Source organism: Pteronotus mesoamericanus, unplaced genomic scaffold (genome assembly GCF_021234165.1).
Source record: "Pteronotus mesoamericanus isolate MK-2021 breed Mesoamerican mustached bat unplaced genomic scaffold, CSHL_Meso_final scaffold_99, whole genome shotgun sequence".
Classification (NCBI taxonomy): domain Eukaryota; kingdom Metazoa; phylum Chordata; class Mammalia; order Chiroptera; family Mormoopidae; genus Pteronotus; species Pteronotus mesoamericanus.
The window spans coordinates 14705277-14725786 of NW_026555330.1; the positions used below are offsets into that span (position 1 = coordinate 14705277).

The 20510-nt window shown below is 56.4% G+C and overlaps 1 protein-coding gene across 5 annotated transcripts in view; it reads right to left on the bottom strand.

Moving 5' to 3' along the window:
• Positions 1-1281: 1281 nt before the first annotated feature.
• Positions 1282-20510, bottom strand: part of TLCD4 (TLC domain containing 4) — a 29548-nt gene continuing 10319 nt past the window's right edge. For 4 of the 5 annotated variants that reach the window (XM_054565032.1, XM_054565030.1, XM_054565031.1 and 1 more), the window contains exons 2-6: positions 16511-16724; positions 13582-13671; positions 11825-11883; positions 9738-9832; positions 1282-4823 (exon numbers count right to left, since the gene is read on the bottom strand). In XM_054565032.1, the coding sequence (XP_054421007.1) occupies positions 4158-4823; positions 9738-9832; positions 11825-11883; positions 13582-13671; positions 16511-16671 (1071 nt within the window). In that variant the 5' untranslated portion in view covers positions 16672-16724 and the 3' untranslated portion in view covers positions 1282-4157. Of the gene's footprint in view, positions 4824-8459; positions 8534-9737; positions 9833-11824; positions 11884-13581; positions 13672-16510; positions 16998-20510 lie in introns of those variants that run through there. The other variant, XM_054565034.1, reaches the window with a different exon arrangement.

Sequence of the window (20510 nt, forward strand, 5' to 3'; positions counted from 1 at the left end):
GAAGGAAAAGTGTATCTACCACTCTAGCTAATGCATTTACTGCAGTATTCAAGTAATTTTTTCAAATGAAATCTACACCTAAAATTATTACAAATTCGAATAATTACCCCCAAATTTCATAACTCATTCTAGTTATGTTAATAAGAGTATATGATCTGTGCAAAAATTCCTTTAGTAACACGTAGACATATCAAACTAGACGCCAACCAAGCAAGAAACAAAAATATGTAGCACGTTTTATTTGGTTATATTTTAGGCTCCATTACCCAAGACATAGCAAATAACTTAATGCACACTTAATTACAGAAGGAATTACATAAAGACATAAAAACATTCACGTACAGGTGACATTAACGAGTTTCCAGCCAGAGGTATTGTATTGGTATCTTTGAGATTTATAAATATTCCTGATTGGTTTTGGTCTTAAGTGCAGGGCCGGACGTCAACGCCGTCGGCCTCTGCAGCACGTCGGTGCGACCGCTTCCCGCGCGACCGCGGCGGCCGCCGCCCTTCTTCACCGCCGTCCCAATACGCCCCAGCACGGACGGCTCGCGGTCAGAGCCGGCAGCGGCGGGCTGAGGTCTGGGCCCGAGGGACCGGGGCTCAAACCCCTGGGTGTTTTGCCTTGGAAACCCCGAATCTGCTGGCCAACTTGTTTTTGGGAGAAGCATGACCGCAAGGAACGTGGATGAAGAGCAGGGCCCCCTCACACTGCCGCCCACGGGCCGGGCCTCCGCACGCCCTCCCTCCGCCGACCCTGAGCCCTGGGGTCCAGGGAGGACCGTGCAGGTAATGACACGCCTACTGCTGCTCCCCAGCTGAAACGCGCTGTGACGCTCTTGTGGCCAAACCAGTTTAAGAAAAAAGAGAAGCCACAGCGGAGTCTCGATGAAGCTGTAACATTATTAGCTTTGCTCCCTGTTGTAAACGAGCATTATTAAGTGCTAAATGGCTTCCTATAGCCTCTTAATAAATTAGGGTTTGTCTGATCGCTGTTTAAACTTCCTGCAATGCCCTCCCGCCCCCGTGAAAGAACAAGAGGCCAGGGAGCTTCCGGGGAGGGGGAGGCCTCAGAAGTTGACACAGAAAGGCGTCAGAGCCCGGCGGCCAGCAGGGAGGCGCTGGAACCGGGGACAGGGCACGGCCGGCGAGCCGCAGGGCACGGCACGGGCTCTCGGGGAAATCGGTCCCGGGCGCCCCAGCTCCTGGCCTGCTGGCTGGCTGGCCCGGCACCGCTCTCACACGTCACGTTTCCTGTCAGGACCCCCGTCGGCAGCTTCGCGTGTCTGTCGCCGGCCGGGGTGGTGAAGGCTGGGAAGGTCGGTGGGCCCCGGGCCCCCGGCTCTTGGAGGCCGGGGCGTCCCTGCCCTGCTGGCCGGGACCTGTCCGGGCACATGCGCCCCCGTCCTGATAAGCCACACGAGCGCCCCCACGGGATCCAAAACACATCAACGCGCGGCCTCCCGCGAAGTATAGCCCAGGACGTCCACAACCGCACGGCCTTTCCAGCGACTTCCCACAGACGTGGCCGCTTCCAGCCACGCAAATGGACGTTAACCTACTTGGGGTTGAGAGGAGCCCAGGAACGGACACTTGGGCGAGCATTTATCGTCACCGTGGCTTTTGGGACGTGTGTGTTTCCCTTAGAAATGGAACGACAAACGTGACTATTACAACACACCCTTCCCCGGTATGTCTCCACGAGAAGGCTGCTTCCGAACACACGGCGACGAACACCGGCCGACCCCCCCGCTGACGCGTCACCCCCGGGAGCGCGCATTCTCCGGGGCCAGCCTGTGAGAAAGCAACGTCGAACGGGAGCCGCGGACATCGCATTTCTACCTGCTGTGAGGTACCAAGACACACGGAAGGAGTTGTGTCTTTGCGCTGGTAGATGACTCCACTCCGAGTTTTCAATGTAAACAATACTTATTAAAAAAGATTTTAGACACAAGAATGCAAACTCTAGACACTTGGGCTCATAAATTTCTAAATTCCCCCGTACAAAATAAAGTATCTAACACAGACGCTATGGTGGTGCGTGCTATTTAGTTGATTTTCATTCATTTTCAACATTTTGTAAGAATTTTTATTTTCTACCCAACTACACATTCAAAGAGCATCTTTATAGTTACAGGGTGTGACTAATCTTTTTTCTCCAAAAATAGAGTTGCTAAAAAATGTATACCAATTTGCTTTTATTTTCTATAAATATTTTAACAGAGTTGTTAAAATCAGAATGCCAAATAGACTCATTGAAATGAACCCACAGTCAACATACTTCATATGCAAAAGGTTTTGTTGCTTAATACGTGAAAAATTCATTGTTTGGTAAGTGAGGTGCCCCGCTTTTAACAACTTGCATCCGAGGCAGCGGGTGCGCACGGTCACAGGGCAGCAGAACGCTGCTCCTGGGGAGCTCTGCCCCGCAACAGCACAGCAGCCGGGAGGCTGCCTTTCCCGCGCCAGGGCTGTGGTCTGGGGGAAACTCAGGAGCCGCGTTGGACGTGGGGTCTGGCCGCTGGATCGGCTCTTGCGAAGCCGGCCTGACTGCACTGGCTGACTAGGGGCCCGCACACGGGAGTGCGGGACACCCGTACCTTCACTGCCCTGGTTTGAAGAGCGGTCGCTTGGATCAGAGGCACTGCCGGGAGGGCGAACGTGACGTTTTCAGCAGGAAAGAGCCGCGGCCTGGGAACCCGCTCCACTCCACTGGGACGGCGGGCTGAGCGCCTGTGTTCAGGAACTAACTCTGTGTTCACAGTCCAAGATGTTTCCCTCAAGCCTGCTGTCTTTCGTAAGGGCCTAATTTCCAAAATAGTTTTCTAATATACAGGTTTTCCTTTTTAAAAGCCAGCTTTCTTGCAAAAAGGGCAGGAGGAGGAGAAGACACAGCCGCTGCCTGGCGCTCCCTCGACATGCCAGCCCATGCCAGCCCACGCCTACCGGGCACACCCGCCACGCGGAAGACGCCAGGTGCGGAACAAACGATCCGAGCTGTGTTGGCAGCGGCAGAGACCAGCACCTCTATTTTTACATTACTTTAATTAAGTCTTCCAAAAATAAGTGGACCTAGGAGACGCCCATCGATCTCGTTTTATCACTGGGCGGCTGACTGAGCTTCGGGGGCCGGCTGAAAGCCCTCCTGGGCTTGCTCCGCACCGGCGTCTGGCCCTGGTCAAGCCCCGCCACACCCAGAGCCTTGACGTGCCCGCCGGCCTCCCCCCACTCTCCTCGCGTGAGTGCGGGAAACGGGCACACTCAAGGAGGGGGCGCCTCTTTTGGTTTGAGTTCAATTAAATTCAAGCATTCGCCGCCAGTCAAATTAAATTTCTGTTTTTCTTCGGTGAGAACAATCATTGAGGTCAAGTCCTTGAGAAAAAGAAAGGCAACAACAGCTAACCGTCATTCTCTATCTGCGTTGGCAGGACCGAAGCGAAAACAAACAAGAACAAAGACACCAGAGCCACCGGCCACTGATCATCACGTAAGACAATCTCGGTGATCAGGACGCTTAGGTTAAACCATCTTGTTTTTTCCTGTCCTTCAGGAAAGACAGAAATTTCAAGCCCTGGAAGTGCTGGCTAAAGCAACCATGGGGGTCAACCCTGAAATATGAATGCTGATGTTTTCTGTGCCGTTGGTCTCATCAGAACAAGGCCCGCCTTAGGAGCGGGACACACACGTGTTACCTAAGACTTTGGTACTGAGGATGCTGGGTTCTGAACTCAGGGCGTGTTTCACGAACAGAAAGAATGTATTTTTCACAGAAAAGCCACCAGGGGAGCCAGCCGAGAGGCAGTGGTGAAGCCCCTCCGCCCCCGCTGGTCCCCCCAGGCCTCGCTTCAGGAGGAGGGGTCACCTGTGAGGGAGCTCTCCGCCGTCTGACTTCTCGCTGTGAAATAAAAAGGCAGTAATTTGATAAAATGCAAAACACAGAAATAATAAAGTGAGGTCTGAAGAACCTAAAAATGTAGGAAGCACTTTCCATGACTGAGCTCATTAAATGTGCCCAAGTAAATAAAAGGTTTCACCTTTAATAGATGACAGCATATCTACAGGAAAAGCGCATCGCTGTAACAGCCTCAGAAAAAGAACATTCCAGCAATTTAGAAATTAGACCCTGTGCAGCCATCGTGGGCAAGGAGCACGTGCACTCAGGCAGGACGCTGGCGCCCGGTCGGGGACTGCAGAGTGGGGCCGGCGCTCCCCGCACCTCGGCAACGGGACCCAGGGCCACCACCGGGCACAGCCACCGACTCCCGGAGGAAGACGCTGGTGCTGGTGGGAGGGCTGACTTGTACCTTTTTATTTAAACCTTGAAGATTTTGTCCATGCTTATAATGCAGAAGAGAATCGGAAAAGAAACCTTGGGATAAAAAACAGAGTTTTAGTTTCCCTTTCCTAAAAGTAAGACCGGACAGAGACGCGGAGGCCCTGGATGGCACGGGCAGGTGCCAGGCGCCGAGCGTGGGCGGCGCAGAGGGCGGCCGCTCCGCGGGCCTCAGTCCAGCTTCCCGTTCTGCAGCCTGCGGCTGGCCTTCTCGCGCTTGAAGAGCGAGAGGACCTTGAGGCAGCCCCTGGAGATTCTGACCATCCACATGATGTTCATCACGTCCAGCACGACGCAGGTGACGAGCCAGGAGCACTGCGTGGTCAGCCCGAGGCGCACGTAGGCCTCGGTGCCGAACACCGAGCACATGAAGGCGTAGAACGGCGGGATGACGGCCACCCGCGCGAGGAAGAACACGACCATCATGAGCACGCCGTTGACCACGTTGGCCACGGAGAACTTGGGGTACTTCAGGGTTTCCAGGAACCACCTGGGAAAAAGTGAAGAAACATCACGTTTGCTCTGCATCTCGGAGGAGCCACCGTTTTTAGTTTTTAGTCTTTAAAATTCAGCGAGCGTCCCTCCCCCTCAGATGCCTACCAAGAGGCAAAGGACCTGCGTCGGAGCGCTCGCGCGCATGTGGGCGCACAGGCGAGACCCCCCCCGGCCGCCCCCCCGGGCCAGACCACGGTCCCCAACACCTTCCGGTCCCTAACCCCCGCCCCGTCCTCCAGCCACAGGAATGGGGGACCAGCGGCTGACTCCACAGGTCTAGGGTATTTTTTAGTACCAAAAAGAAAGAAAGTGCTCAAAAGAGAAAAGGATGAGGTCGCATCACAGGGACACAAAGACCAAAGGAAATGGCTCCCAAAGGCAACAACGGTCACGCTGTCAGCGACCAGGCAAGTCGCGCAGCAGGAGGTGCAGCCACGAAGGCCTTGCACCCGGAGCCCGACCCCCGGTCTCTGGAGGCCGCTCCCCTGCTGGCTCACCCTGCACTCTGGGCGCCGCCCGCCGGAGGCCCCTCGCTGCCCCACCCACAGGCGGCTCTCTGACGCTCCCTCCCCCTCCCGCAGGCTCTCGTCCTCCCTCACGCGGGCCCCCTCTGCTCACAGACGCGCCGGCTGCCCGTCACAGCCCCGCGCAGGGGGGCCGTACTCCGTCCCCCGGGACCTGTGCTGCCAGGGGCCACGTCCTCCCTGGCCCCTGGCCACCCCGTCCGACCTCAGAGCTCTGGCTCACGTCCTCCCCTAAGTGCCACCTGTCATTCCCCATCTCGCCACCTGACTCACTGCCGCTTCTCAGCGATGAACCGGGCGCTGCTCCATGTCTCGACGCCCCTCTGCACGGCCGCCGGTCTCCCCTCCCCGCCCCCCAGCCTCCTGGGGTCCCGTGGGCTCCGCCATCCTGGATGACTCCTGGGGTTGACCGAGTCCCAGCACCGCCCCTCCCAGGACGCTCTGTGACCCCTCCCTGGGATCCGCCCAGGACCCCCTTGTCCGGCCCCTCCCCCCGGCCGCGGGCCCCACGCTCTGTGCAGCCCGTTCTCCGAGCACTTCCCACGCTCCCTGAGTCCCCGGTCCTGCGGGAGGTGATTATCTACACACGCGGACTGAAGGCCGAGCCTCCTGGATGTCCTTGGCTGCCACCCTGCCGTCTTCTGCCAGCGTTCCCCCACGGCGCGTGCCTGGCCCTCCTGCCCGTCCCTCTTAAAGGGAAGGACTCACAGCGAGCGTCCAGGTGCGTCATGTTTATGGACCCAGCCCCATCTCCCTCCTGTGCCAGACGGCCTCTTGTTTTGCTGGGACCCTCGTGCTGCCACGGCAGGGCTCGCGGTGCGAGGGTCTGCATGGCCTGATGTCCCGCTGCCGCACAGCCAGGCACGGTGGGAGGGACCGCAGAGTCCTATGTCTCCTCCCTCGGCCCCCAGGGGAAAGTGTGTCTCGGGTGCCTCTGCGCGCCCCCTCCCCCTGCCCCTCTAAAGGGACTTGGATCCTTCAGCCAAGCTCCCCGGGGGTTCGCTGTGGGGTGGTCCTTGGGACCCTATTACACAAAAACACCCTGAGGGTCGTTTGTGTTGCCCGGTCTAATTCGTTGGTATTATCTGCTCCGATTCACATGTGGTAAGAAGTGAGGGCTTACTTACAGGGAGAGAGAGAGGGGAAAAAAGCCAGGGACGAGGCAGAAACGCCCCCACGGGGCAGGGCGGGGGGTGGGGCAGAGCGCGCCCTGCCAGGCTGCAGGGGCCGGGGTGGGGGGGGCGCTGTGAGCGCCAGAGGAATGAAGGGAATTTTAACAAGTGTCGCTGGGAGGACAAACTGGACCTTTGTTGACAACCTTGGAAAACCTCCAGGCAGGGCTGGGACGCTGCGCTGTCCCCGGACGCGCCGCGGCGCCGGGGCTGTGGCTGGCCCTCGCTGCGTCCTGGGGAAAGTGCGGTTCTTTCAGGCTCCGAAACACCTGTCTGATGAGCGCGGCTCCGGAGACGTCGCGCGCAGGACCCTAGCTCTGGAGAAGCTGCCCCCCATCGCTAAACAGGGAGGACGGGGAGACCGGGCCCTGCAGGAACCTGCCCCTGCCGCCCAGTGCAGCCGCGGGTCGCCGTCAGGGAAGCCGGGGAGGGTGCCCACCTCCCCCACCCCCCGGAGGCGCTGGCTGTGGAACGAGGGGCGCGACCCAGGGCAGGTCCCGAAAAATGACTGAGGACCCGGGAGGCCTGCCAGCAGGCGGCCGGGTGGCGTGTGCAGAGGCGTTTGAGGGGCCGCGCAGCTTGGAGAGCCCGCTGCGTCCCGGCAGAAGGGAGCCCACGGGCACCCCGTGGGACGGCAGCCACGGGGGCTCCACGCGGGCGGCGCACGCGCTCGCGTCTGTGTTCAGGGCGACCGGGGACAGGGCCAGAGGCAGGTGGACAGGGACGCAGGGGCTGCGGATGCTCCGTCCCGCTGTCACGGTCCGCCCCGCGGGGTGCAGGCTCCGTGGTAAGCAGACGAGGCTTCCGTGTAGAGACAGGCGGGGGCCGGCCCGTGAGCCTTGGTTTGGGGGACGCCCACGCCACCACCCTCCCTGCAAGCCCGTCCACAAGATGCAGAACTTTCTGCAGCGATGGAAATGGGCCGCGCGGGGCCAGGAAGCACAGGGATGTCACAAGGCAGACGGAGGGGCTGAATCTGTAAGTCACTCCGTTAAATGCGAGTGGTCACGTGCGGCTTCGGGCTGCTTCCCTGGGCGGTGCAGGGTTCGAGGCCGGCACTGCGGCCCGGGCAGGGACGCCAAGATGGGGCGTTGACAGCAGAGGCGGAGAGGAGCTGGGAGAGATGAGGGGGATCGAGGAGGGGCGACCGCAGCCGCTGCCCAAGGGCCCCACACCAGGGAGGGGCCCCCGTGGGGTGTGAACGGCCGAGCGCGCTGGACCCTGGAGCCGGAGCGACGCAGAGAGCGCACAGGGTGGGGGCGTGCCCTGTGTCCCCCAGCCGAGCCCTCGGGCGCCGGGGAGAAAGAAGCGGGAGCACCGAGGAGCGGTAACGAGCCTCAACATGCTCCTTTAAGGCGGAGGCAGCCGTACTCTGTGGGCGCAGCACGGCCCGTCCAAGGTCAGAGCGAAGAAGTGACCCGGCTGAAGCGCCCCGTGAGTGGACCTGATTCTAAAATGCCTGCGGCGCCACGGCGAGCGGCCAGGTAGAGCTGGAGCTCTGAGAGGCGGGCCTGCCGGGAGCGGCCCGGGGACGCCGGCTTTCAGGGGCCGCCTCCTGCAAGGCGACAGGCTGGGCCCAGGGGAGCACGGTGTGGGGACACACGGGGAGCCAGCGCGAGGAGGAGGAGGTGACCGGCTGCGGCGGCCGGCACAGAGACAAGGAGGCAGGCCCTGGACGCCGTTGAACTTGGCTGCTGGAAGCCGTGGTGCCTCCCAGGAAACCAGCCCTGCAAGCGCAGGACGGGGAACCTAACCCGAAAGGGCCGAAAGGATCGGCCGAGGGGAGAGCAAGCGGGAGCCGCACACGGCAGGGCTGGCATCGCTGCCCCCACCCACCCCCGCTCCGTGACGGCGACCCCGTCACTCACGCGCGGGCTCCCACAGGCGCTTAGGGGCTTGGGGAAGCACCCCGCGAGAGCGCGGAAGGACACCTACCGCTGGTTCACGAAGGGGCTGGAGAGCTCGGCCAGCAGGCGGAAGTTCCCCACGAAGGTCAGCACGCGGTATCTCTGGGCAGGGGCGGGAAAGGCGGCGTCAGGGCCGGCGTTCCCGCCGAGCGCCCGACACTGGGGACGCACTCGTAGTTCTCCAGCTCAAAACAACACCCGCATCAAAAGTGGCCAAGTCTGCGAGGCTGTTTCCCCCTTGATGAGAGCTTAGAAATGTCATTAGAACGCTACAGTGTTTTTAAAAGACTAGAGCGTATTGTTCCCTGATGTATATACATTGTTCCCTTATAAAGACAGATTCCCAGCAGCTGTCTCACGCTGAATGAAGAAATTCTTTGAACAGCCATTAGTAATGGCGCATAAATTACAAAAATAGACAAGTATCACCCAAGTTATCTCTGGAGAGTCAGACCTAGAAAATGTTATACTTACCAGGCCCTACATTTCTACAAACTCAGAATTCTGTTTTACAAACATCCATATTCAGACCAAAAAAATTAACAGAAATCAACGCAGCTGCCTGTCTGTCCCAGTGTTGCTGTGACGCTGCTGGCGCACCACGGGGCGCCGCACCGCGGAGTTCTGGAACAGTCTCCTGGACGTCGTATCACGCCCTCACCCCTCACCCTTCACCCCCCAGCCCCCGGTTCACACCGCCGTGCGCCCCGTGCGCCTGTGGGAGTCAGCGCCAGGCGTGGCACACAATGCCGCCCGGGACCTCCAGGCTCTGTGCGATGAACCTCCTTACCGGACACCCTCTCCCCCTTGGGAAAACCTCTGAAACACCGGTGAGAGAGAGGCTACCAAAGGGATAGGCTTAAGCGGCTCTAGTATTTCTGAGTAAATGAGTTACGAGCCCTGACACTTCGCTGCTAGTGAATCGTGGCACAGGCCACGGCTCCCTCTGGTCGCTTCGGGGTTCCCGTGGCTGCCATCGGCCTCAGGGGAGCTCTGCCCGGAGGGACGTGCCCACTCGCCCCGGCTCGGCACAGTTCTAACCAGGAACATGTGCTAGAAGACAGATTTCAATAGCTACGTGGTCCTAAAGGTTTTTAGGGTCTCCTGCCTTTCTCAACGTTTAGGCATCCAGATAAACACTCCAGCAGGGACTCCCACGCGAGGCTAGTGTTGTTGTTCATGGACAAGGTAACGTCTGGACGTGGTCCTAATGCACTGAGACTTGTTTGTTCGCACGCACGCCCACCCCGAGCCCCCCGCCCCACCCCTCTGCCGGGAGGGGGCCGCTGCGAACCCCAGCACGCACCATGATGATGAAGAAGGCGTACAGTGACGTGCAGTGGTGAATGACGAAGTATTTGTCACCGATCACTCTCCAATACAAAAAGAGAGCCAGCAGATCTGTGGGAAGGAAAAGTCGGCAGGATTATCACGCAGAAGAAAGCCACACCCCCTGTCCGAGTGCATTTAGCTCTCCTGGCTGCTCGCCCCAGGCCACGCCGGGCCACAGGGCCGCGCTCCCGGCTCAGAGCCAGTGACCCACTTTGACGTCAGGCACCGCTGCCGGGTAACTGTGTCCCCCACTCCGGGGACGGCCGTGACAGGAGACCTGTGCGGGCCTCGAGCAATGGGCAGCGCCCTGTTGAGAGCACCAAGGAGTAGTGTGTTTCTTGGTCTAAATAAAGTGAAAATACTATTACTACGTAAAAAATCATTTTAAAGTAAGCTTAAATTACTCATTTCCAGCACTGCAAAATAATTCAAGTAGATGAGTTGGTTACAGGAAAGGTAAAAAAAATGACCGACTCCTTTATAGCACAAGTTCCACAAAACGTATTTAAAAATTAACAAAGGAGGTGATCAAATATTAATTAGAAACAGCAAAAGGCCGCCGTGACTGACGGCTGTTAAGAAGATAAACAACGAAAAAGGCATCACTTTTTCTTTAAAAAGGCCCTGAATCTAAACACCATGGTTCAGGACGTGGTTTCCTGGAAGGAAACAGGAGTTTCTGAAGGTGCCGCCCCAGCCTCTCTGTCGCCCACGGGCAGACGCGCACCGGAGCCGCGCGGCCAAGCGGCAGCCGGGCACCCAGGCCCTGTGGGCTCGGGGCTTAGAAACCACAGGGGCCTGCTTTTCTTAAAAATAAAACATTACTGATGCCAAACCACTGCGATTATTTATAAATAAAGACAAAAAAAAAACATCGGATGACAAATTTTAAAAGAGAAAGTAAATACCACAAACGTGGAAATCAGGAAAATGAGACACCGTGGGGACTCAGGGCCGCTGTCCCGTCTGGACACACCTGCCCCCCACACTTCGGTCCCCAGTTTACGTGACAATGACGCTGAAGTACTCTCTGTGGAGAGAACACAGAGAACGCACTTTCCGTGCAGCGTGGCCTGGAAAAGGCGTTTTCCGCTCCCCGCCCCGCTGGTGCGTGTGTGGGAGTCGCCTCGTCGGGGAAGCCTTCCTCGGGCCTCCCCCACCTGAGCCTTCCCGGGGGCTCGGGATTCTCTGAACGGACAAGACCCGCAGGCCCGGGGCTGAGGTGGGGACTTTGTGTTATCCTTGTCAACAGCAGCGTTTTGTGCCAAAAGAGCATCATTTTTTTCACTGTGTTCACATGACACACTCTTCTCCTAACTGGGCCACCCAATCGTGCAAGAGTCCCCTCCCTACTTCTAGGCAAAGTCCGCCTCTTCCTAAGTGGATGCCCACACTCTGGGTCGCCGAACTTCCAGCCCCTCCGGACGGCAGGGCACCTTCCGAGCCCGTCGCCCGGCAGAACCCTCACGCCTGCCTCCTCCTGAGGTGCTGGTGCTTGGACTCTCTTCCCGCTGTTCAGGGAACAGGGTCCCCAGGTGCCACGGCTCTGCCCTCTCCCTCACTTATGGAGACGGCCCGGCCTGTCCCTTCACGCAGCTGCTTCAGTGGCAGAGGCTCGACTGCACTGCCGCCCGTGGATCAAAGGCCCCTCCAAGGCCACCCGGCACAAGGCGGGCCCCACACAGGAAGATGTGGAGTGAAGATTCCAGGATCTTAACTGACTACAGCTCAAACAGCCTACTTTTGCAAACTTCCCCAAAACAATACACCGTGGCCGTGGGAACTCGCTTCAGGGGACTTTGCAAGTGAGAGACGCTGCGGCCAAAACCGTGTGAGCAGCACAGGCTCTTTGGGCCGGAAGGGACCGTCGCTCGTGAGACGTGTCCACGGGACGTGCAGGCGGGAGCGCGCGCCTGTGCTGCCGTGACGCCCGGCTCTGCGGGCCTCGGCGCGGGCCCCGGCGGCGGCTTCTCAAGCAGGTCGCCCCGAGGCCCGGACCGGCAACCCTTGCCCGGTTCCATGAGTAATTTTAAAAGGAACAGTGAGAAACACAGCACATACCGGAAACGAGGTAGCCCGAGGTAACGGCGATATTCATCTGCGCGAGCGATGAGTGGCCCCTGCAAACAGTTTTGGAAAAAAGTTCCTTTTTTAGCACATAGGTTATAGACGGTGGCTACTTTTTTCCTATTGAGGTTTAAGTATAATCAAAATGCTTCCCACAGGTTCTCAAACAGTAAATTGTCATTTGCACAAAGCAATCTGTTAGCTACGGTAATACCTCTAACTGCGTGAACAATCGTCATTTCTTATATTTGATTAGCTAAAAGTTTTAGGAAAACAGTTTTACCAAAAAGCGACTTCTTATAAATGTGTTCTCATGTGATTTTACAAAGGCCTGGCATGGAATTCGAATGCTGATTTTTTTTTTAATTCCTTATTCTGAGAGACTCAAATAGCCTGACGACATCGTCTCGCCTGCCCCTGCTTTGAGGCAGTTTACTCTCCTCATCGTCACCGTCCTGGGGACCGAGGGACTCGCCTGTCGCGGCACGCCAGGCCGGCCGGAACAGGCCGTGCAACCCTGCTGGGCCAGCCCCCCACGGAGCAAGGCCTCCACGTGTGCGGGTGGTGCTCCTCGCTCTGGGGACAGACAGGGACGCCCGCCCCCTAGGGTCTGGTTTACAGGGCGAGCCTCTGGCGACGGGAACCGAAGGGACGCCGACCGCAGCGGCAGCGCACGGGGACGGCCCAGCGGCGGCCACGCCTTCCCCACACGCCGGCCCTGCCGGTCTGAGCCGGTGAAACTGGGCCCGGCGTCAACGAGGGCGTTGAAGAAAGTATGAAAATGTGGAGAAGGACCCCGGGCGAAAGCCTGGTTAGGGCAAAAATCGACCAATGACTCAAGTCTTTATTATAAAATTCACTTCCCAAAAGAACAGGTTCTGTTGACTGTCATATTTGTAAAATAAAAATATGAAAAAAAAAAAAAAAGCTAGAAATTGTTTAGGCCGCTTACATAAAACCCGGTCCAAGAAGTCAATGGACTGAATGGATTCACTCTGGAAAAAATCTTCCCAATAAAAAGGTATCAATAGTGGCATAATTCTGATGGGCATAATTTCGTATTTATGAAGAAAAAACAGTCAACCAGGGACAGTCCCAACGCCAGGGTCGGCTGCGATGTCCCTCTGCAGCGCTTGTTCAGAACATACCTATCTCCCAAACGCAGCCGAACTGTCTTCTCATAAAATGCCAGGAAATGCCATCTGTGAAATTTCTGCTATTGGAATGACATTTAAGTTTTCTCCGAAAGAACCACCCTGCAGATTCCCTCGTCATTGCTGAGCACAGTTATTACTGAGGCTTCGAATCTGCTTCTGCAGGACTACACCCCTCCCACGCGCACACCTGGGAGTCTCATTTTCACGCCTCTGAGGTCGAATGCAGGGTCGAACAGCCGTTTGAGGGCCAGGTCTGAAACCGACTGCTCGCCACGGTAACTCCCCGTTGCTCAGAACAGCGGTTACGATAGCTCGGGTTTACTCGCGAGCGCAGTATAAACGCCCCCTCCCGCACATCCTCCTGTGTCTGGAGAATGATGGCGACTGTAAGGCACAGAGGTGCCCGCTGTCTGTATTCAAAGCTACAGTCCATCGCTTAGTGCGCCTTGCTGACAGAAGCCCGAACACAAGCATTTTAATAAACCATACCCCGTCAATGTGCTTTCTGTTTGAAAGCAACATAAGAGATGTCCCGATGAATAATTAATATCAAAGCATAAATTGCATTGACTGCATTGGAAAGAAACAGCTTACCAAAGCGGGTCCGCGATGACCACCTCATCGAAAAAGACAATGTACAGACCTAAGATCCCAACCAGCAGGGAATGGCACGTAGACACCACCCTGCAATGAAACGGAATGCAGAGGGAGGTTTCAGATTCTTCGCAGTGAACTTTAATTCTGACACTTTAATTTTAAGCTCTGTGAACTTTAATTCTGACACTTTAATTTTAAGCTCTGTGATATGCTAATAAGCAATAAAGATTTTTTTCTTCTTCAATAGAATAAAGGATGAAAGGAACAGTGAAATTTTCTTTAGAAATTAACAGTGTGCAATGGATTTCTCTCGATGTGACCCCCAAATCTTTAAAAGTGAACTCTATCAGCCAATATAAGTCTTGATATTAGAAAACACGACTGTAACTTGAAAAATCAACATCCTTAGTCTAACTGATAACGTGGTCCTACATTGATATGTCAAGTTCAACTCAACCGAATCTTCGACGCTCAAAGATTCACACCAATTTAAAGACAGTGGCCAAGAGCCCTGTGTCATGCGAAAGGGCCCTTCGGAAGGGTGACTCACCCACCAGCCGCTGCGCTTTACAAGGCGTTCTCACGCCAAGGCCCCCGCATCCCTCCTGAGCACAGCAGCTAACAGAGGAAAGACGCTCGACAGCACGTGAAACTCTCCACCTCAGTAAGCGCGCCCTCAGCTTTCTGGGGCCGTTCGAAAATTCCATGAGGAGAAAAACGTAACCTCTCTGGAGCCTGTCTTAGTGTTTAGTACACTTGTATCAAAAAAATTCTTTCAGAAAAACTCCATCGGTTGCTGACACTCAGGCCTCGGCTCCCGCTCCGCCGAGGGCTCCGTGGGGAGTGGGAGGCCCTGGGGACCCCACTGGCTGGCAGAGGGCCCGGCCAGGCGCGTGGGAGCAGCTCCGCGTCACCGGGAGGGACAGCCGCCCCCTTCCCCCCACCCCATGAAGGGCAGGGCAAGCAGAGGCCCTGGGCCCAAGCGAGCTCCTCGGCATCAAAAGCCCGTTTGCTCAGGAACTTCTGGCGGTAAAAACGTCACATCTCATCCTTTGAAATCAGGTCCCTGGCAAAGCAGGAGTATAGAGTCCTTAGTGTCTAAAAAGAAACACTGAAATGCTACCCAGAATAAAATATTTCCATTTTTTTCCAAAGAGGATTGAAAAGAAATCCCTATGCTTATAAAAAGGCAGCGCTTCATTTTTAAGGAAATAACGCCCGTTCCAGAATAGCAGTCCAGAGCCGCTGGCTCAGCCGTGCATGAGCACCACGCGTATCACCGTAGAGGCCGCAGAGCTCCGGCAGGAGAGTCTGCCTTCGGAGAAGGTGACTTCAGATTAGGAGTATGAACTGCGACAGGACTTTCCATCCCCCAGGAAAGGAAGTGGAGAGATTGTGATAGAAATAATAGCTATAGGTATGTAGGCTTTCAGAAAAAGCAACAACGAAGCACTGCCGTTTGTCACTTACAATGAATTAAACTGTTCTCTCCCAGGTGGGAGCTGCCGGGTGCGTTCTCCGCTCCTGCCCTCCCTGCGGGTGGCCTAGACCGCGCCTCATTCAGACACTCTTTCCCAATCACCAGGGACAAGTGTGCGGTGGCTTTGGTCTGCTTCAGACGCGCGTGTTTACTGAAAAGCCGCCAATTTTTTTCCTTCTTTGCGCTCCCCACCTCGCAGCGTAAGTCCCGTGCAAACCCAGCTCCAGAGGGGAAGAGGACTCAATGGATTAGAGAGAGAGGGAGGAAGCCCGTTGCAGAGCATAAAGCCCCGTCTACCGCCCAGACCCCTTTTCGAGCGGGGAACTCGGTCTCCCGAGTGGTGGCCCCGCGCACAGAAGGACCAACGGGGACAAGTGCGTCTCAGTTTCCTCACTTTGGCTCACCGGCCCGCCCACCTCTCTCCCTCTGTACTTCCCCGTGGCGAGCAGCTCTCCAAGGTGCAAAGGGCCTCGCCACTGCTAACCCTGGTGAACAGGCAATGAAAACAGTTCCAGATCCAGCCGCAGAGAGAGCGCAGCCCCCGCCCTTCCTTCTCCTTCCCATTCTTCTACCTTCGTGGTGGGAAGGGTTTGAAAAAGCAATGGCAAGTATCTTCTGTATCCCGCAGTTGGACGATACCTTTGATCTATTCTTAAGACAAATCATAGCTCTTACTTTTTCAGACAAACCATACATGCTACAGCTCTTTCCATCCAAGGGGTGAGAATTCTTTCTCCATGTAATTTTTGGCAATAATTACGGCAATTTTGGAGACCCGCTGAATTCATTCGTTAGCATTAACTTCAACTAACAACAGCAAGTGTTCCCGTAGCGCACACAAAAAATTTCCAACTGACTGCAACTGACACAACTTTCCATAGCCTCCTAAGCAATACTCCCTCGCCACTTATTTTTGTTTTAAAAAATATAAAAAGCAACTTTTACTTTAGAACCATGTAACAGCAGAACAGATTCTGGAGGGCTCCAGGCTGGACTGCAAAGTTCATCGAGAGAGACGCCCTGCCCGGGCTCGGCCGGCCGTGCTATATATAGGCCGCTGCTGGCCCTGCTCCTGCTTATTTCTGTCGTCCCGTCCGCAGGACACGTGCTGGTCATTATAAATACCCGGCCATCCCCTCCCGCCCCGGGGACGCGTGCTGGTCACCGCGAGCGTTCCCGGCCGCGGTGGCCGGCTTCCCTGGCTGCACCCCGCCGCCCCAGAGCTCAGGCGCAGTGTCCTACCATCTCTCCGTACTGGAAATGTAAACATTCTTCTCGTGTGACACGTATCTACTTTTCTTTTATTCCTAAGGCCATTTTTTTAAACGCGCTTATTAGATTTTCTTAGATCCTGCATGAAACGCTTTTTGGAAATATTCTAAATAATTTTTTTTTTCCATAAAACTAGCTTCTTAAAAAATCCACTCCCGTGTTCGTAAGCTTTACCTTGAGTTCCACTCAATCTTCTTTTCGAAGCTGAGGTTGTTGAAACCTGGAGACACTTTTGCTGAAAACCAGGAGCTCAGGACGTGGAACAGCAGCTGGAAGGTGCAGAAGCTGGCGAGCGCGGTGCCGGCCGGCAGCGTGTAGTAGGCGAAGGCGTCCATGCTCCTGCTGGGGGAGTGAGGGCGGGGGAGGCGTCCAGTCGCTCTTGAGAACCCTACATTAATTTTCTTAATTTTAAAAGAGTATGTGATTGTGTTTGTAGTACTTCATAATTTAGCACACACGTAAGCATGCTAAGAAACCGTAGGAATTTAAAGCCTTTGTCAACAATTGGGCATAGATCTTTAATTTGCATTTAAAGTAAAAAAGAGGGGAACCTGTTATCCTGAAGATCTCAATATTATAAATTTCAAGAGATACATTTAATATCATGATACTCAAAATTATTTAAGTCTTAGAATGTAATATTAAGAGGGAATTTCAAGTGCTATTACTGAAATGTTGTTTTAGTAAAATTTTTAACTAAACTTAGGACAAATTGCCTGATTTCTCTATGCCTCAATGTCCTCATTTGTAAAATGAGAATTGGTTAGATAATTTCTAGGAAACAATTAAGCCAAAAGTTGTAATAGAACTAACATTGTCTGCAGTAGCAAAACAAAAAAAAAAAATAACTGAGTAATAAAAACTAATTTTACAGTACAGAACAAACAACATTGAAAACACAATTTAAATCTTAAGAAGAAGAATACCGTCTGGGAAAATAACCATACCACTGGTGCTGCTTAAATTGCTACTGAACTTTTAAAACCTCGGCGATCCCGCATATCCTTGGATCAAAAAAGTCTTCCCAGCTTTTCATCTCTAATAAAAGATCTTTATAAAAGAGCTTCGGGTTTTCAGGACAGAGTTAGTTGAACGGAATGGCATGCACATGTGCACATTCAAAGGAAGTTTTCTGTCTCCTGGGGCTGAACGCTAGTTGGCTCCTCAAAATCTTAGCGATGCTGAGACTGAAACAGTCCAGGAAAGCGTTGGCTGCGGCCAACACAGCCGCTCTCCTGCCGCTCCTGGGACAGAGCCGAGCTCAGAGGGACAAGAAATGGGTCAGCAGAAGCCGCCTCCCCCTCCTCTCACGCCCGCGCTCAGCCCCTCACGGGCACTTCCCACGGACGCGCGTCCAGCGACGAACTCTGCCCTCCTTTTTCCTGGGCCGTGCGCTCGGCTAAAATGCCGGTATTACCATCCTCCTCTCTGAGATCCACTACCCTTATTGCTCGTCTACCTTTTTAAAAATATATTTATTGCGTATTAAGGGTTTCGATGTGTGGTCTTTCAGATTAACATCAACCAAATAATACATAAAAGGACGTCGTGTCCATAAATTACACGTGGTTATGATTTTCTAAGTGAGACACAGGAGGAGGATGTGGAGACCGTGGCATCCGGCAGACGAAGCAGGTAAAGTCAGGCACCAGAAGAGCGCGCAGCGGCCCGGAAACAGGGCCCGACGGGCAGCGGGGGGACCTCAGGCGCGAGGCAGGGCCACCCCGAGAGCCTGCACGCTCCCTGCTGGCCCTGGGGGGGCGGCCGGGCGCCGGCCGCTCCTTTACTCCTGCGGGACCTCAACATGTAGGGTGAGCCCCTCTTTCCCAGATGGTCGCTAAAAGTTACGCTATAAAGCACAGCAAGAATTAGGCAACCTTATCCGTTTTACAAACTGTTTTTAAGAGGTACGCCCTTTGGAAATTCAGCCTTCCTTAAAGAGCTAGTTTTCACGAAGTCTCTGTTCTCCCGGGCACCCCGTGTTTTCCGCAGACCCCGCTCCCTGTTCCCTGGGGTCTATGGGGGACTCGCTGAATCCCTTTGCAAAATTGGTTTCACTGAAACCCGAAGGGCCCCACGTAATCGAGCTGTGGCTTCCACTCAGAGGCTCAGCCAACACGAGCCGATTAAATCGCCCTCCCAGCTTTGCTTCTCAGCGAGTGGCCACTGTCTTCCTCGGTCGAGGACGAAGCCAGGAGTTTCACAAACTGCCCCGGGAACCCAGGCTTCCGGTAGGAAGGAAAGGCCTCTGTCCGCTCACTGAATCAGGCAAGAAAACGGTGAAAACTGGTAAAACCAAATGATGCTCAGGACTCGGAGAGGCTCAGGCCCACGGCAAAGGCAGGGCCGCGCTCACACACGTCCGCCCGCAGCGCCGGCACCAGCACGAGGCCAGGGCGCAGACGGCAGTCGGACACGCCCCCGGCGCCAGCCGGCCCTCCCGTTCCCAGAGCCGCGGCCACCGAGGGACTCTCCCCGCGCCCCGCCTGCTCCGAACACAGCGGTGTTTGTGCGTCCCCGCCCCCGCCCCGCCCACCAGGCGGTTTCACCGGCTGGACCGCAGGCTGCTCTCCGAGCCGAGTGCGGAGAGGCCAGACGCACTCGTGTCCGCCGTCGGACGGTCGGCGGCGCCGCCCTCCTCCCCGTCCTCACTAGCTGGCATCCCAGCCTCCCCGCCACGTCCTCCCATCCAGCGGTCCCGCCGTGCTTCGCGGATGTCCGCCGGCCCTGCCGCCATCCCGAGTGACCTTCTGCCCACGCGGAAGGCCAGGCGTCCCTGACGAGCTGTGCCTCCGCCTGGAACCGCACCTCATCTCAACCACCGAGGGACCTTGTGGGAAGGACCTCGGCCCAGCCGCCTGACGGAACCCCCTGGGGAAGTCAGAGCCTAAGGGGACCCGGGGGGACAGAGAGGGCCTTCTCACCCTCACACTGCCGACGGAGGAGCCCCCTGGCCGCGGCGGCGTGGCCGAAGGAGGGCTGTGCGCCTGCCTGCTCCCCACACGAGAGGCGGTGGGTTTGAGGGACTAAGAAAACCGAGTGAATCTCTCCTCGGGTCCTGCTCTCAGACAAGGTCTGTGCAGTGGGAGCGAGACCAGGAATCACGGCCTTGTCCCCGTCCCCATCACACGGCCCTGGGCAAGGGGCGCGGGACCTCTCGGAGCCACGAGGGGCGTCAGAAGTTCGCTGCACATGTGCGTCAGCGCCCCGAGCGCCCTGGCCACCGCGATCAATCCTGGAATGGCCGCAAGCTGCTTCACAGCAGGACACGGCCGCTGCTGCCGTCCCCGGGTGGGGCCCTGCCTCCGTCCCCAGGGACCTGGGCTGGCCTTGCCCCCTGCTGACAGACCATGTGCTGGAGGATGGGCTGGGAGGCTTCTGGAGCCCAGTTAGGCCTTCGAGACCTTTGGCACCTGCCTGTCACTCTCCTGGGTGTCACCCGGGAGACTGCCACCTGCCTAGTCCTGCAGGACAGGAGGCCACACGGAGCGCTGAGGCTGCCCAGCTGACAGGTGACACTCAACACCAACGACCAGCCCTGCTGGCAAGCCATGGGGGCCTTCCTGCCCAGCTGACCCTCCAGCGGGAGGCAGCCCCGTGGGCGGGCCTCCAACCCGCTGAGTAGCTGCCCGGCCACCCGCGGAGCCATGAGAAATAACAGGCCATTGTTTTAAGCCACTCGATTTGGGGGTGGTTTGTTATGGAGCAACCGATGAAAACACCAGTCCACAGAGGAGCGCGCTTATTGTGGCATCCCGTCCTGACCAGGACAGGCTGCCCCGCTCCCGACGGCGCCGGCTCGGAGGGACCGGACAGCCCGACCCGAAGCGTGTGCCCGCCGCTCGCCGCACCTCGCCCCCGCCCGTGACCCGGCAGCGGGGCCGGCGGCCCCTCGACTGACCTCCCGCCCCGCCCTGCCTCCCGCGGCACTGCCTCCCGCGAGCGCGGTGCCCCTGAACGCGACTCAGCGTCGGGTTTGACGCCGTGCCGTAGCCAAAGAATCTAACCGCATGGACGTGTTTCTTCGAAGCACTATTAACAGGCTGGCAGGGCGAGGTGGCTCCAGGTGACCTCCGGTTTAATATTCACTGCCAACCTCCTGTTTCAGTTCAGGCAAAGTCCTGCGAGAGAACCTACGCGTGGCCCTTGGACTTGGGTGTCCGAGGCGGTGTCC